We start from the raw sequence: 17,846 nt of genomic DNA, 5'->3' as shown, positions 1-17,846 counted from the left end.
GTGTCAAATGCCAATTTTTTGAAGCGTACCTAAAGTTCTGTGGTTGCTGATTTTTTTTTACCAGTCACATCTCTTTGTGTGAAGTGTGAACAGCAAGAAGCCTCTGCTTCAGTAAGAAATAGACTGAAAATGTATTTTTTTCCTAACATAAAAGATAACACCAATATTAATTTATGATTGCAGTTAATTAGAGTATGATATTGGCAATGAGGTAAAACCATATTTGGTGCAGTATAATAATAAACACATATAACTACCACTGAGCATTTCACAAAATGTCTTCAACTACTAATAATAAAACAGGAAATGATGACAGGAAATATCACCAGTTTAAACTCATCCTGCATGAAAACTTCATAGCTTCATTTATTTTATGATCTTTAAGATGCTTGAGCCTGTCTATTACAATACCAGATCCATCTCAAAATCAGCACAGAAACATGGAAGTAAGTGTAACAGTGTGCAATTAAGGGGAAACCAATTCATATCACTTTGATCTTTTATTTTACAGCTATTTTTGTGTGTGTGTGTGTTCTTGTTATTTTAGATGGAAATTGCTGTGTTGAAAATGGAGTTGTCGTCTGTGTGGGGGTTTTCTCTGGTCTCCTCCTGTCTCTGCTGGCTAATGGCATGTTGGCCTATTTGTGTGAGTATCTACCTGTTATTACATTTTGTTACAGTTCACACAACGTTCACACAATAACGTTAAAATTGTTTTTGTTTATTCTACACACTTTATTCGTTCGTCGTAAACTTAAAAAATCACTTCTAATCACAGTTTGCTAACATAGCATAGTTAATATACTTAAACTCAAACACTGTAGTAATATGTTGTGTTTTGTTTGTTTGTTTACAGGTTATTACAGTGATGGGCCAGACGGGCTGATGAGTTGTGAACCAGTAACAAACTGCTCCTATTTAAGTACAAACCCCACATTCTCTATGCTTGCTTAAAAAAAACAAATCATAAACCAACGCTCATTACTTCTAATGTATAATTGTATTTATTTCTATGCTAGACACTGATGACGATGCTCACATCAAGGAGTTCTTTCAGAAGGATAAGAAGAACCGCTCTCAGCCACTTCACTGTCCAAATAAAAGCAAGTCATTTTCTTATGTTATTTTCCATCAGAATAAAGCTCTTCAGAAATATCAAAAATATATTTAAGGTTATTAGTAAATATTGCATTAATAGTTGCAGATTAAGGGATTCGCATACAAAAAAGTAACAGATAACATTTTTATTTTTTACAATATGTATGTTAAACAAATAATTAAAAAACTCTTTGAGACATTGACATGCTTTCATAAAGTGTTTGATGGAAATTAATCTTCAAAATACACATTACATTTTTTTAAATCACATATCATAATATATATTTTTGTCTATGGGTTTCAATTCACTAAAAAAGTGTCAGATAATACTTTTATACCTCACAATATGTATATCAAACAATTAATTAAAAAAAAATTCTATGGGTTTTAAGTACGATACAAAATAAAGCCAAGTGATTTAAGATAAAAGCCATTGTCTGATTTTTTAGTGCCTTCTTTGGTAGCTTTAAAAATGAAGTTGAACACTACTGTATTTAATTTGTTTTTTGAAATTCAACCCATATAAATTGTTTTACAGAAATATTACAAAAATATATATTTTTTAGTGTACACAGCAAACTTTTATTGGTCTTACTTCACAAATAGGCTCCATTAGTTATTGTATTTACTAATATGAATAACACATTTATTGCAGTATTCATTCATATTTGTTATAAAATGATTCAAAAATGTAAGTTGTTCATGGTAAGTTCATGTTGACTAACATTAGCAAACAATTTTTAACTCATTAGAATTTGGATTATGGTTAATAAACTCTAAAAACGTTGAGTTATTTATTTAACCTAATGATTGAGTTAAACATTTAGTGCAGACAACTGATTTAACTGACACAAAACAGCTTTTATTGCATTATAAAGCTAATTTAAGCTGTAACGCAATAATATTGTTGTAATTTTTTATCAAATTACCTCTCCGTGTCGTGGTTTTTATACTCGTTTCACCATCCAAGATCATCTTTTAGAAGCGTTTGGACGTGGTTAAAATGTATTGCACATTGACAGTGAGTGGAGCCTGCTGCAGCTGCTAGACAGTCTCTACAGCACACAGAGCTCCATATTCTGCTCCATCAACAGAGGATTTTCTGTTTGCTCAGTTTACAACTGTCTGCACTTTGTTCTGTTTCTTCGTTGTTTGTGATTCCTGATTTATTTTAACAAAAGTGTCTGGAACTAAAATGAAATGGAAATAAAGCATTTTCAATATTTTTTTAAAACTGTGTGTTATTTATTTACCCAGCCATAACTATAAACTATAAATTAATAGTAGTACTGGTAATAGTAGCAATAGTATTAACAGAATAGAACAAAAATAACATTTAATTATAATAACCCAATGCATTGGGTTAAATTTTAAAGTCCAATGCATTGAGTTAAAATAACCTTTTGTCGGGAAGGTGCTGTAATAATGTATAGTTGGGTTATATGTTAGAGTATTTTTAACCCAACTATTTTAACAGAGTAAATGCTTTACAATCCTTCTTAGTTTGAAACCTTCTTGTAAACCGTGATCTGTATTCTGAAGGTTTAACAGAGGTTTATGTTCATACATAATTTGTCTGATTATATTTTAAACTACAAACAAAACTGTGTTTGTCTGTTTCAGTATTTTCTGAATTATGTAGTAATGAAAATAGCTTTCCCAAAACATTTGACTCTAATATGCTGAACAAAATTACAAAAATATAAAATCTGACTTCATAAAATAGTAGCATTTTTGTGCTAGAAATGTATGCAAAATAGCACATTTCATTTTAAAATGGTATCTGCACATTTAAACATAATATTTTATAAATGTTAATACAACATATTAATACAGAAAATGTTATTGTTAATGTATGGTGTAACTTATGGTTGATATTTTTATTTGCAATAATATTTGCCTTAAACATTCCACATTTGTAGATTTTCCAGAGACTTGGATCAAAAGTGAGGGCGGATACTATGTCTTCTCCTCTGATGTGATGGACTGGAGCAGCAGCAGAAACCGCTGTCTGGATCTGGGTGGAGGTCTGGTCATCATCAACAGCCATAAAGAACAGGTACACAGATATTATATTACTAAATTCCAATTCTAATTTCCAATGAAGACATAAGACACACTTCACCCCAAAATGAAAATTTGTTCATCTTCTTTAATTTATCCTCCGCTTGTTCCAAACCTGATTGAGTTTCATTGTTTTGAACACAAAAGGAAATTCGAGGAATGTTGTAAATGTTAATGGCTACAGGTTTTTAACATTCTTTAAAATATCTTCTTTTTGTTTAACAGAAAAATGAACTAAAATAAATGTTTGGAATCACTTGAGGGTGGATTTAATTTTTAGTTGAACTGTCTCTTTAATGTATGAAACAAGTTATTGATTAAATAATCTCTGTCTTTGTAGGAAACTCTTGCCAAGCATGTCCGCACTGTTGGTCTGAATGCATTATTTTGGATTGGTTTAACTGATAGTCAGACTGAAGGTGATTGGCGGTGGGTGGATGACACCAATTTACAAAGAAGGCAAGTATTATTTTATTATATGTCTGTGTTGATAAATGTATCTGATGTGTCAAAAGTTCCTTTCATTTTTAAATAGTTTCATATTTATTATGATATATTGGGGGTTTATGTTATCTGTCTGCATTACAAAATTGCGATGTAAATTTTAAGTTCCTTCAACTGGAATTACATACAACAAATGTATAATGTACAATAAACTGAATCCATTCACTATAAAAAATAATATAAAATCCTTAAATATGATAGAAGGTTGCTGGTTTGAGTCCCGGCTGGGCCAGTTTGCATTTCTGTGTAGAGTTTGCATGTTCTCGATATGTTTGCGTGGGTTTCCTCCGGGGGCTCCGGTTTTCCGCACAGTCCAAACCCACGCGCTATAGGTGAATTGAATTACTGGGTTGCAGCTATAAAGGCATTCGCTGCATAAAACATATGCTGGAATAGTTGGTGGTTCAATCCGCTGTGGCAACCTCTGAAATAGAGACTAAGCCGAAGGCAAATGAATGATTGAGCGTTGGATTTTAATTATGTATGACAATATAATTTTCAACCATTTTGTGCTTTAGCTCAGGATGCAAACCTCAAGCCTGATACCACATGGCATGTTTAAGAAAACTTTGATATTTTCTGCTTATTATTGTTTTTAAAATGTGAATGAGAGAGAAATTTTTCCATTTTGTAACCAATGTTTTATTAACACACACACACACACACACACACAAAGATGAAAATTACACCTAATTATTTTAAAGATCATTGTTTGATTCAGGAGGCACAAACAGTCACAGGCACAATCTCCTATAAATGAGGCACAATTATTATTATTAAAATTCAACACCCCTGATATATTTTTTGTTTAGTTCATTGGACATCAAGTACTTCCCGAACATTGTACTAACATAAAATACAAAAAAAAAAGAAAAAAGTTAATTACTGGAGATTTCATTTCAGTAACAGATTTTAAACCAATAAAACATCCTAAAGCTTTATCTAAAGCTTGCAATGTTACAAAAGATTTAAAAATTTTAATTAGTATGTGCAATCCCTACTTTTTACACACAATTTGCTAAAATATCACTAAATCTGAAAAAAAAAAAAAACATTGTAAATGTGGCTTATGTCTGTGTCTAGAGTGAAATGATGCCATGCTGCTTTTCAGTGGATTTTTTTTTAAATTACTACTTGCTGAGCCTTACGGCTATCTGATTGGATGACAATTGTCCACGCTCATGGACTGCAGGCTTTAAATTAGAAATGCTCAAAAAACACAAAAAACATGGGCTGCCGTGATGTCCATTGTAATAGACACAGGGTTTAAAAGGGTTAAAGTAAATTGTTTCAAGATAAAATGTCCATAAATACACATAAATCATTATTTTTTAGAGATAATCTTAATATAATGTGTTGTTATTCAAAACTGTTTCATTAAAGTATTTTTTGTAAAATAATAGAAAATTTATCTTGGATTTATCTTGATATTTATTAGATTAATTCTGCAAAAACAACAACAACAAAAAACAAGTTTTTCTAAAATCAGCCATGTGTTTTGAATTAAACATTAAAAGTATAACACAACAAAATGACTAAAACGTTACACATAATTAGAAATAAACTAAAATATGAAAATAAGTAATATTAAAAATAATAATACAATGTACATTTACAAGAGGTGCTCGGAGACATTAAAATAATGGTATAAACAGACATATGGCAGCTTGTTATACAGTTTCACAGTTGTCGTCGTTCCTTTATTCATTTGTTCATTCATTCTTTCATTCATTCATTCATTTTATTCTCAGTTTCTGGGATAAACCGCCTGATGACAACAAAGATGCAAATCCTCTGGGTGAAGACTGTGTTGTTCTGAATGGTAAAATTGAGGCGGCAAGCTGGGGAGATGTTTCTTGCTTAAGGAAGGAAAGAAGCATATGTGAAATTCCATGCCTGTAATGAAATACCTAATAAAAGGTTTCTGTTTGTCATATACATGTGCTTTTGAAATATTCTTTATAAACATCTCAAAGAGGAATGTGAAGATTAAAGGAAAGTGCTACAATTAATTATTCAATTAATGTCACTATTTAGTGTCTTAAATAAGTTGTAAACATGCAGAAAAACTAAAAGGTAACATTTTATTTTGATGGTCTATTTGAGTATTAGTAGACTGTCTGCTTAATATCTGCTGAAACTGCTTTTTCAACAGAGATTTAACTGAAACTTTGCAAGTGCATGTTAAATTACACTAACCCTAACCCCAATTTAACAGTCTACCTATAATCAAATGAGAATTAGTTGGCATGAGATGCAATGTAAATTAAAATTCAAGAAACGGACCATCAAAATAAAGTGTGACCAAGTAAATTGCTAAAATAGCATTTTTCAAAGAGGGTGGTGATGTTTTTTTTTTTTTTTTAGATTATTTGACATATTTTGTGCGCATTTAATCTCTGTTTTGAAAACTTTAACAATAGAGCAGGCAATTCTTTTGACCCACACTTTTCCAATTTGACTTCCGGTTTTATTATGTGCATTTTTTTAGTTGGATCAAAGAAACTTGTATGATCATCTTAACTTACATTAGTCAAACTGACTAAAATATGAAATTCAACTTTTTACAACTAAACAAAAATTAGCTGAAACTTCAATAATATTACACATTACAGCTCTTTCAGTCTCTCCTAATGAGCTGATGATCTGAATCAGGTGTGTTTGGTTAAGGAGGTGTGGAAAATGTGCAGAGCTGGTGGTCCTCCAGGAATGTGGTTGAGAAACACTGACAGAGAAACACTGTCATAAAAACATTTTGTTTCATGACTTTTAAATTTTTTTTTTTTTTACAGTGAAGGCATACACCACATATTTCAGTGTGATCTTTTTACAATATGTATTAATAATATTAAATTTTTTTGTATTTTGATAGACTAATATAATCAGGTGTATGTTATAATTTTATTTTACAGCTTATACATTTTAAGATTCTGGTTTTGTGCCTTTGAAGTGGTTATTCTGGAATAATTTGCCTCTTCATGTTAGGCAGGCCACTACCCTTTTTGTTTATAAATCTAATCTTAAAACCTTTTTTACTCTTTGGCTTTTAATGCCATACAGGACTCTTACATCTGTTGTATTTATACTTTGTTTTAGATGGTGTATGTGTGTAAAGCCCTTTGATAAGCACTTCTTGTGTTTAGTGCTTTACAAATAAACTTTGACTTGACTTTAATTAAATATGTTGTGAGACCAACTGCTGTATCTGAAAAGCACAAAGCAATATTTATTTTATGTGTCTTGTTATGTCATATTGCTTGCTTTTTGCTTCTTGTTTCTATTTTTAATAGCAAAAAATAAATTAAATAAAAATAAAAAGATTTTGTAAGATATATCATTATATTTAACTGCTGTGTTCCTCTTTGGGATCACATTTTTAATGAGTTTCTATTGCATTTCTGTCAAATGTCAGTTTGTTTGTCTTCTCAAATAACAAAAACACATTAAGAATAATTAATAAACAAAATGAAGGCTCATTATTTACGGTTATACAGGGGTTATAATCCATTTATAAAAGGGAAAGCACTTCTCTTTCTCTTGTGTTGACTTAAATTTCAGTTACGTTTAGTAGGCCTACTTCATATGAATACCGGTGTTTTTATGTTTTGTGTCTATCTCTGTAATTACTACAGAGACAAGACACAAACCTCAACAGAGCAATGTCTAGGAAGTCGACAACCTCATAACCAATGCAGCTGAGAGGAAATGACTCTTAGCTTCCACTGGTGTACACACTGACGCTCACAGACACCTAATCAGAGCACTTCTCATTATCTTTCTGCAGCACGTATAATGGGGAAAAATGACATGTCCGATCATATTTATGACAACACCAAATGGATGAACAAGAACTCTTGCGGAAGTAAGTGCTTGGTTATTTTTCGCCTTGATCAAATTTGTGTCTAGCAAAGGCTTCTGGTTATGAAAATATAGGACGAGGCTCTGTTTTGATGTTCTTGCATATAAAACTTGGGAATGTGTTGCAAGCATTGGGTTTTGAGTGTTTAGGACAAGGGAGCCTGATTCCAATCCATATCTATTGATTTGTTTGTATCATATATACACTCATTAGCAATAAACTGTAAGTGCTCGCACAGGTAATAAATAAAATCATATGTTTTCATGCAGCAGCAGCTCATTGATACCCTGTCAGTTATGGATAAATTCATTCATTTATTTGATCTCCTTCTTCAGTTACACTTCACCGTTGGAGACAGAATGTTATGGAATGCATATTATCAACTTCTCTGTTTTTTTCTCGAATCTGATTGGCTGATAACCATGAGATATTAAAGTAATATCAGCACTCCTAAAGCCTCATCACCTTTGTGAAGGCCTATTATCAAAGACTATACTTTAATAATGGCGGAAGAAAGTAGTTACTGATGCAAAAGGGTTTCTGAGACTGAGACTGTTCTTTTTTTGAATGCACAAATTATGCTGTCGAACTGGTGCTGAAACGCAATGTCACACTTGTTGCAGTGTGATATCACGCTGCTACTTGTGTGAAATTGCTCATTTATACACCTTAGTCTATTTTATGAGTGTTTGTGAGGTGTTTTTTTACAAAAAAATATTACTATAAAACTGTATTTTTTCCTATAGATAATATTTATACATTTATTCATAATAACTCCTGCGTTTGTCCAAAAACTTGTCGTGACATAGATTACTGAGCTCTATAGAGAATGGAAATCTACATCATGTTGAGTTGCATTTCATCATGTTTTATGCCAGCTCAAGAGCGCAAAATTGGATCCAGGTTCCTGTGTCCCAAATTCCCAGAATGCATATAATGTACCCATAGTGGCCATAACAACAGTTGCACAATGTGTATTGAATAGTAAACTGACAAAATATACAATAATTAGTTTAACTTATTTTAGATTTACACAAAATTCCTGATAAATATATGGTTTAAAACCATCTGTTTGCTTGTTGGCAAGATAATTGATAAGTTGGCTAAAACGCATTTGTTTTAAATGCAAATAGTTGGGTTTTTTTCCAGAGTTTTTTCCAAGTATTAACTATTTTGAGCAATAGTCTCAAACTCAGTTCTTGGAGGGCCACAGCTCTGCATAGTTTATCTCCAACCACCTCCAACTCACACCTGCTTAATAGTCTCTAGCAGTCTTGAACACCTTGATTAGTTGAATTAACTGTTTTTGATTAGGGTTAAAGCAAAACTGTGCAGAGTTGTGGCCCCCCAGAAATCGAGTTTGAGACCTATGATTTTAAGACATCATTGGTTTTTAATCAAAAATAAATTAGGAAAAAAAAAGGCATTGATGTGTTCATATTTTAAAAAGTTCTCTCAGTGAAAAGATTATTATTATTTTTTTAATAAACGGCATGATTTATTCATGCTGGGAAGTGGGAACTCAAGTAATTCTTGCATGAGTTTTGTGTAGAAACAAGAAAACTGCATAACATTTGAGACGCAAAAGTTTTTTGTAAAGGGTAAAATACTGTAGCATATATGGTGTTTTTTTCTTACAACATATTCTTTGTTCAAAACCGGTGTAGCTTTACTTTAGTGAATTAAAGTTCTTTTTATAAATTGTTCTCTTGTAGTCTACAACTTTAAAATTGGAATTTTCTATTGTAGAAAAGAAATCTACTGGAGAGAAGAAATGTAGCCATATCTGTGTGGTGGTTCTTGCAGTTTTTTTCTTCCTTTCTCTGCTGGTAAATGGGATGCTGACATATTTCTGTGAGTATTGTTTTACAGGAACTCTGCCTTTATTTAGATGCACACAGTCCTAACCCAAACAACCAAAGATTACTAAAAGATGGAAAACAAAAGATTAAATTAACATAGAACTACATGGAATCTTAAATTAATTAAACTGTAAATACTTAAGTGGTTTTAAGTGGCAGACATAGTGATTTAGGGGCCCTAAGCAATTCCAGGCCACAGCATTAAAAAAAAAAAAAAAAAATATATATATATATATATATATATATATATATATATATATATATATATATATATATATATATATATATATTTTTTTTTTTTTTTAATTTAAAGTATAGTTTATGTATTTTAATATTTTCAAGAACATTTATGTTTAATTCACACAAAAAAAAAAGGTTTAAAAACTGTACAGCAGGGGTGTCCAAACTTGTTCGAGATGGCTGTATGGCATTGCACCGTTTTTGAGTACTTTGAGGCATGGTAGAGACCGACGGCATTACCTGCAGCTCATTACAAAGAGTAACGTTAGGAACGATACAGCACAGACACATGAGCGTCTCTAAAAATCTCCAGTAAGACCTAAAAACATTCGCTAGTCGTTTTTTTGAAAATTTGGCGCTAGGTTGGTCTGAAAAGTCAAGTTGGCAACACTGGCTGGCACTGTATTGATTGAAGCGTTCAAACCTCATGTGCAGTACAGATGGAATGCTCCATTATTTATGGGGGCCCCCAGTTTTGAAAAGAAGTAATAACAACGAATGCTTAACAGTTATACACAGATTTTACAACATACGATAGAATATGTATGAAAGAGCTTCATTAATTAATTTAAGCTTCTTGGCATTGGTCAGGTCCCCTAATTTCCTGGGGCCCTAAGCGGCCTCTTAACTCGCTTATTGGTTAAGTCCGCCCCTGAGGGCATTGGATTTCCCAACGCTATCTCACAGCAATTTATAAGTTTTTGATTTAGTGTCTAATTTGTATGAAATCGATCTAATTCGTACATTTTAGTATGATTTGCTTATCCCCAATGACATTTGGGGTTGGGTGCCCCTCCTTTTCAAAATCGTACATTTTCTGAACTCGAGTTAGCCATTAACTTTGCAAAACGAAAAATAGTTGAATTACCTCATGATAGTTGCACGTTTTCCAGGCTGAATTTCCACACAATTTTCAAGTAAAGTCAACGGGTGGGGATAAGAGATCAGGTAACACTTTACAATAGCAGTACATGAATAATGCTGTGTTAATATTTAAACTAGACATTACTCTATTATGAACTAATGACGAGTTAATGCATTTGCTAATTATGAACTAACTTTAACTACAACATGAGTCACATGAGTTCATGTATGAATAACGGCTACCTTAATTACATGTTACATGATTGTTTATTAATTATTTTATTAATTACCACATTAGTTTATGCTTAATTTAGCCATCATGAACTCATGACATGTTAATACATACCTATATCATGACTATATTTGGAGGGGCTCATCATCATTGACCCATTCTTAACTTCTCATGCACATCGGTCTAGTCGGTTTACTCTGAATAACAATATAAAGATGTTCTGTCAGGCTGCTCGGTTGGGCAGAGGTTTGCAATGTCGCCTCACAGAAAGTGTTTGCGTGGGTTTCCTCCAGGTGCTGGTTTCGCCCACAAGTCCATAGAAATGCTGTACAGGTGAATTGAATAAGCTAAATTGGCCGTAGTGTATGTGTGTGAATGAGTGTTTCCCAGTTATGGGTTGCAGCTGGAAGAGCATCCGCTGTAAAACAAATGATGGATAAGTTGGTGGTTCATTCTGCTTTGGCGACCCCAGATAAATAAAAGGACTAAGCTGAATATGAAAAAAGTGTTCTGCCAATGTTGACATAAACGGTTTAAACAAAAGAGTTCATGAAAAGTTAATGGATGAGTTAATGATGATGTGCCCCTCCAAGTAAAGTCACAACATAAATATACATTGACAGCTCATGAGTTCATGTTGGTTACAGTAAGCTTGAACTTAAATGTTAAATAATACATTAATTATCTCTGTACTAACAAATAATTAAGGTAGCTGTTGTTTACTCATGAACTCTTGGGACTTATGTTGTAATTAAAGTTAGTTTATGATTTGTGTGTGCATTAACTCATCATAATAAAGTAATGTTTAGTTAACATTTTAAGACATCATTATTTATGTAATGTTAAAGTGTTACTAGAGTGCAATATCAGAGGTTTATTTACATACTTATTTTGATCATTTGTTTAAATTCAGCATTATGTCTTTTACAGATTTCACAAAAGACAAAAGTATGCATTGTGAGACAGTACCAAACTGTTCAAATTCAGGTAAATTGATCATTGCATGCTCCATTTTTTTAAGATAAGTTACTTTCAACTGCTCAAGTGATATATGAGATTCTTAATTGTACACATTATTAATCAGTTTCAGAACTTGAACAAGGTGGTCCAGTCTGCACATACGAGAAGGACTGGAGGTCAATAAATTTCTGCCCAGGTAAACATAGGTTTTGTTTTTCAGCATATACAAAAGCAGCTGGATGTTCTTTGTAATATGCAACTAATGATGACCTTAAAGTCTCTTTCTTCTGCTGCATGCAAGATTTTTTCAAGAATGATGGAAACCATTGACTTTCATATTGTTTTTCCAACTAGTATGGATGTCAGTGGCTCCTGATTTTCAAGATTCATCAAAATATCTTATATTGTGTTTGGCAAAAGCACTGACTGAAAAAAGTGTTGCATGCAGAACTGTTGCAAACAATTTATTTTTGTTGAATTTAAACAAACAAATTAAGTTGAATAATGTTCAACTTAATTTGTTTGTTTTAATTCAACACAAATAAATTGAGTACAACCACTTAACGTGAAAAAAATTGAGTAAATCCAAGGAATCATCTCTGAATATTTTTTTCAGATCATAACCTAATTTAAATATTTAGTAGAAATATAATTTAAAGTGCCTTCTTCATCAACCAATCACTGATTGCTTTGTGAATCTGTACAAATTTTGTCTTACCCTGCTGGAGGCATTCGAAAAATATTTTAGGAGTAGATTTAGTCTCAGTTAAATTGTGGTTAGCTTTCTGTCAGGCTATAAAAGTGTTTCTAGCTAAACCACAGTGTTTCCTCTAGAGTGACATCAACAACTGTCTGTGTCTGAATAGATTTGCCAGAGCAGTGGTTCAAAGGCAATGGTAGTTTCTACGTTTTCTCCAGCCACAACAGGAACTGGAGCTCCAGCCAAAACCACTGTCGGGGTCTGGATGGAGATCTAGTTATTATTAGCAACAAAGAGGAGAAGGTACGTATACATCTGGAGGCCCATACTATCTGCATGTTACAAGAAGAGGAACAAATTTAAGAGAAATGAGTCTGGGTGTGAAAATGCTTAGCCTGTGTTCACCAATGCTTTGTCGGTTCAAGTGTCAAACTTTCATATCAACTATTTTTCTCGTAAAGGACATTGTGATATTCAAAGCCAAATGGTTTAGTAAAGCTTTATTTTAATGATCCCCTTTAGAGATTTTTATTATCAGCAACTTTCAAACTATGTCAACTACATTGTAAATCTGTTAATTAAACGTTTTGGTATTTTGTGTTTCACAAGAGTTTTCCATTTATTTATGGTTGTGAATTGCATAATGGGACCATGATATGATTTTAATGTTGCACATTTAACTCTTACAGTTTAACAAAGTGACTTTTATTGACATTTTAGAAATTTGAAATAATATAACGTGTAAGAAATATTATAGAGAGAAATAAGTCTCTAAAATAACAGAAAATGTACCGGCAGTTTATTAAAAGGTTTTTGTACGGTAATATTCAACAACAACTCAGACAATAGATCATTTTAAACTATTAAAATTGCTAATAAAAGTCACTTATTTTGAACTTTTCAAGGTTAGAAATTGTTGGAAGAAAGATCAAGGTTCCATAATGCAATTCAAAAGCATAAATGAAAGTGAAAAACAGAAATAAATGAAAACATGAATCACAAAATACCGTAAACTACTAACTTATAGATTTTTTTTTTTTACAATAAAGCAGAGTATTAGTGGAGTATTTTCTTAATATCTGCAAAGATTTTGATTTGATCCACCAACAGGCATTCAACTGACTATGGATATGTTAACTTATTTTATCAACCCTATCCTAAGAGGCAGAGAAATAAATATTAGGGAACTTTATCTGCTTACTTCCAGAGCCGTTTAAATACAAGCTGATATTTAGCTGCATTATGTTTGGGTTTTGTAACATCTAATTTTTACGAGGTGGGTCGTTAGCTCAATGCTCATCCCCCAACTTGGAGGACCTTGGAAGACATACACACTTACAACATGGAAAATTTAGCTTATCCAATTCACCTATAGCGCATGTCTTTGGAAAGTGGGGGAAACCAGAGCACCCGGAGGATGGGGAAAACAAGCAAATTTCGCACAGAAATGCTAACTGACCCAGCTGGGTCTCAAACCAGCAAACTTGCTGTGAGACGACACCAATACCCACTGCGCTACCATACCAGTGAGGTAACTCCTTAGTGCAGGGGTCACCAAACTTGTTCCTGGAGGGTCGATGTCCTTCAGATTTTAGCTCCAAGTCTAATTAAACACACCTGAACAAGCTAATCAAGGCTTTACTAGGTATACTTGAAACATCCTGGATGGTGTATTGAGGCAAGTTGAAGCAAAACCCTGCAGGGACACCGGCCCTCCTGGACCGATATTGGTGACCCCTGCCTTAGTGCTTAGTCCTTTTTTAAGTTATCCTAACAAGGTTGTTTTTAGGCATGTTTGATGAGTTGAATTTGATGAATATACTTATTAAAGTTATTATTATTAAAATAGTTATTGGTGTTTATCTGTCAAACAGTGGTTATATTATTAATTGTCTGACATACTCGATTTAACTGGCAGCTGAACTTTTTAGTTTTCACTGACTTTGCAAGGTGGTGAGCTGTTTTACAAAGCCTCTGACAGCGGGATGACCACATTTACATTACGTCATTTAGCACATTGAGGAAGCCATTAAGTGATTCATCGTGAAGAGGAAATTCACACAAGAAGTGCTTCTTATAAAAAGCTACTGAAATTGCTTTGAGAAATAAGAGCTAGGATGAAGAGGGAGATGTGAAGTTTTTTTTTTTTTTTTCAAATAAAACATTTAAGTGATTGTGGAGGAGATGAAGTTTCAGCTTTATGTTTGAATGTTGCCTGCAGTATTGGGCAAGTTACTTTAAAAAAGTAATAGATTACAAATTACTGACTACTAGAAAATTGTAATCTGATTACATCAATAATTCATTCATTCATTCATGCATTGTCTTTTGGCTTAGTTCCTTTATTAAACAGGGGTCGCCACAGTGGAATGAACCGCCAATTTATTCAGCATATGTTTTACACAGTTTTTACTGCAGAAACCCATCACTGGGAAACACCCATGCACAATTCATACACAATTTGGACAATTTAGCTTACCCAATTCACCTATAGCGCATGCCTTTGGACTTGTGGGGAAAACCGGAGCACCCGGGGGATAGCAACACGAACACAAGGAGAACATGCAAACTCCACACAAAAATGCCAATTGACCCAGCCGGGGCTCGAACCAGAGACCTTCTTGCTGTGAGGCAACAGCATTACTCAGTGTGCCACCATGCTGCCCTCACATTACTAATTACTTAATGTAAAAAGTAATCAGATTACTTAATACCTTACTTTAAAGCACTTTAAAAGCATATAAAATATACCTATAAAAATGCTTAATATGATACAGCTCTTTCAGTAATTTAATATTCACAAAAAAAAAACATAACAATGTAATATTTGTAACTATATATTTTCAATGTAGGTAATGCTATTACATTGACTGTAGGTAATGCAATTACATTGTAATTTGTTACAATAGTGCATTCCCCAAAAATGTATTTAAAATAAAGTAACGTATATACCGTGGAACATGTCACACCCTACTCTGGTTACCTGGTGTTCAACAGTCCGTGTGGGATTGCGAAGACTAATCCACCAGCAATGAACAGTAAATGTAAAGGTTCTGGAAAGTGAAAAGCTCACTTAATGTCTTTGGGCTCTTGAAGTGGATGTAGTCATGAGGAAGAAAGTGGGGTAAGAGGGTGCAGAGCCTGTGTGCTTGTTCTGTAATAAGTGCAGGGTGATAAAGAGAAGTGTCACATGGACTCTCTTGGTCACATTAAAGAACAGATTAGCTACAGCATTCTGAATCTGGGTCCTATTTGGTTCTTATGGGAAACATTTTGTTTTTCAAATTAAAAACTGAAGCTAATGTGTGGGAGTCAGTGAAAGTAAGTCAGTGAAAGGTGGAGTTTTTGTTTGCTTTTTGTAGCAGGAAGTGTGTCTTTTATACAGATAGAGTACAGGCTGAAAGCACCTGTTTTTTTCATAAGCTTTTTCGGCAACAGAATAAACCACCTTTATACAACAAAACAAATAAAGTCGCTCTTAACATTATTTCCGAGAAACATCTCTATAAATTGCTTTGTAATTTTGACCTCCACTGTAGGTTGCTTACAGTAAATAATTAAAAGTATACCTGAAAGGGACTATGAAAGTGTAACTCAATAAAAAATAATGAACTTTGCAGTCAATTTTCTGTTTGAAAGAAACATTGTTTTAAAAGAGGAACAAATGTGAATACAGGTGTGACATTTTTTGTTTAATCGGTCAAGAGATTAATGATTGACATTCAGAATAAATTGACTTGACAAAATACTTTTGTTATTATTTTTATTTTTTGTATTATATACATAATTATTGTGATTGTGGTGCAGGAATTTCTCACTGGGATGCTGTGTGCTATTGGTGAATCTGATCTCTACTGGTCCGGGAGCCGAACAGATCTGGACCACAAACAACTCAACTGTGCTGCATTAAAGGGAAATACACAAGAGGACGTTTCTTGTTTGAGAGAAGAGAAGAGCATTTGTGAGATCCCTTGCCATAAATAGAGCTCAGTACACTTAAAAAAAAAAAAAAACGATAGAAAACCAAAGAATTTATTTAACTAAATGGAAAGATTTAACAGTGAACATTTTATTCGTGTTTGATATTCCTGTTTACTTGCTTTAATATCTCTTTACTATTTCATGTATGATATGGCAATCTACTGAAATGCCATGCTGTTTTTCACGTAAAAAAAATCAAATGAAAATCCATAAAACTGTGTAACAAAATTCTACTGCACTGTAAAACCTAATAGGTTAAGGTAGCTCAATTCATTTGAGGAAACCGATTGCAACAAACAATTTAAGTTCAAAAATAAATTCTATTGAGTACTGTAAACTTAATCTATTTGAGTAAATGAAGCAATTTGAGCACAGTAAAACAAAATAAATGAAGAGAACTCAAACCAACTGAGTACTGTAAAACCCAATAAGTTAAGGCAACTCAAACCATTTGAGGAAACCGATTGCAACAAACAATTTAAGTTCAAAAATAAATTCTATTGAGTACTGTAAACTTAATCTATTTGAGTAAATGAAGCAATTTGAGCACAGTAAAACAAAATAAATGAAGAGAACTCAAACCAACTGAGTACTGTAAAACCCAATAAGTTAAGGCAACTCAAACCATTTGAGGAAACCGATTGCAACAAACAATTTAAGTTCAAAAATAAATTCTATTGAGTACTGTAAACTTAATCTATTTGAGTAAATGAAGCAATTTGAGCACAGTAAAACAAAATAAATGAAGAGAACTCAAACCAACTGAGTACTGTAAAACCCAATAAGTTAAGGCAACTCAAACCGTTTGAGGAAACCGATTGCAGCAAACCATTTAAGTTCACAAATTAATTCTAATGAGTACTGTGAACTTAATCAATTTTAGTAAACAAAGCTTTTTGAGCACAGCAAAACCCAATAAATGAAGAGAACTCTGAATACTGTAAAACCTGATAAGTTAAGGCAACTCAAACCGTTTGAGGAAACCAGTTGCTGCAAACCATTTGAGTTAAAACTAATCTAAATGAGTACTGTGAACTTACTCCATTTCAGTTAAAGTAATGGGGTATTAAATTAACTCATTAACTTCAACACTGAGTTCAAAACTCTTTTCAAATGAGTAGAATTAACTTTAAGTAAACTTTGAGTTAACTACACTTGTTTCATTTGATAAAGTTGACTGTTGGGTTTTACAGTGTCTGTGTCTGTGTGTATGAGAGAGAGCAACACATTTAAGTCATTTGTATAATTACAGAGTTTCCTGTTTTATTTTTATTTTTTATTTTTTTATTTAGAATTATATTTTACTTTATATGTAGAAGGACCTCTTATTGTATATTTTCCATAACAAACACAAACAGTCATTTGTAAATTGTTTTAATTGTAATACAGTAAAATCTCTCTGCAGAGCTCTCAGTGGATTTAATTCTGTCATTTTTTCTGAAGAGTAAACTTTGCAATAAACCATTATCAAAGGATGTTGTT

At 32.7% G+C, this 17,846-nt stretch overlaps 1 protein-coding gene across 2 annotated transcripts; it reads left to right on the top strand.

Annotated features, from left to right (window-relative positions):
• The first annotated feature begins 250 nt into the window (after positions 1-250).
• On the top strand, positions 251-17,839 carry LOC147845966 (NKG2-C type II integral membrane protein). 2 transcript variants are annotated; one of them, XM_088649565.1, is made up of 14 exons: positions 251-446; positions 548-646; positions 857-922; positions 1,020-1,103; positions 3,021-3,157; positions 3,503-3,621; positions 5,418-5,488; positions 7,451-7,528; positions 9,275-9,379; positions 11,654-11,710; positions 11,808-11,879; positions 12,550-12,686; positions 16,191-16,738; positions 17,094-17,839. In XM_088649565.1, the coding sequence occupies exons 1-13, from the start codon at positions 374-376 to the stop codon at positions 16,365-16,367; spliced, it is 1,275 nt and encodes a 424-aa protein (XP_088505691.1). In that variant the 5' UTR covers positions 251-373; the 3' UTR covers positions 16,368-16,738; positions 17,094-17,839. The 2 variants fall into 2 exon arrangements, with proteins under 2 accessions (XP_088505691.1, XP_087101160.1); XM_087245034.2 differs by lacking the exon at positions 251-446 and having other exon boundaries at positions 5,418-5,564.
• The last annotated feature ends 7 nt before the right edge of the window (positions 17,840-17,846 follow it).

Source organism: Danio rerio, chromosome 3 (assembly GCF_052040795.2).
Source record: "Danio rerio strain M-AB ecotype USA chromosome 3, GRCz13ab, whole genome shotgun sequence".
NCBI lineage: Eukaryota > Metazoa > Chordata > Actinopteri > Cypriniformes > Danionidae > Danio > Danio rerio.
Note: the sequence above shows the minus strand (reverse complement) of the source record. Positions and strands in the feature narration are given on the sequence as shown.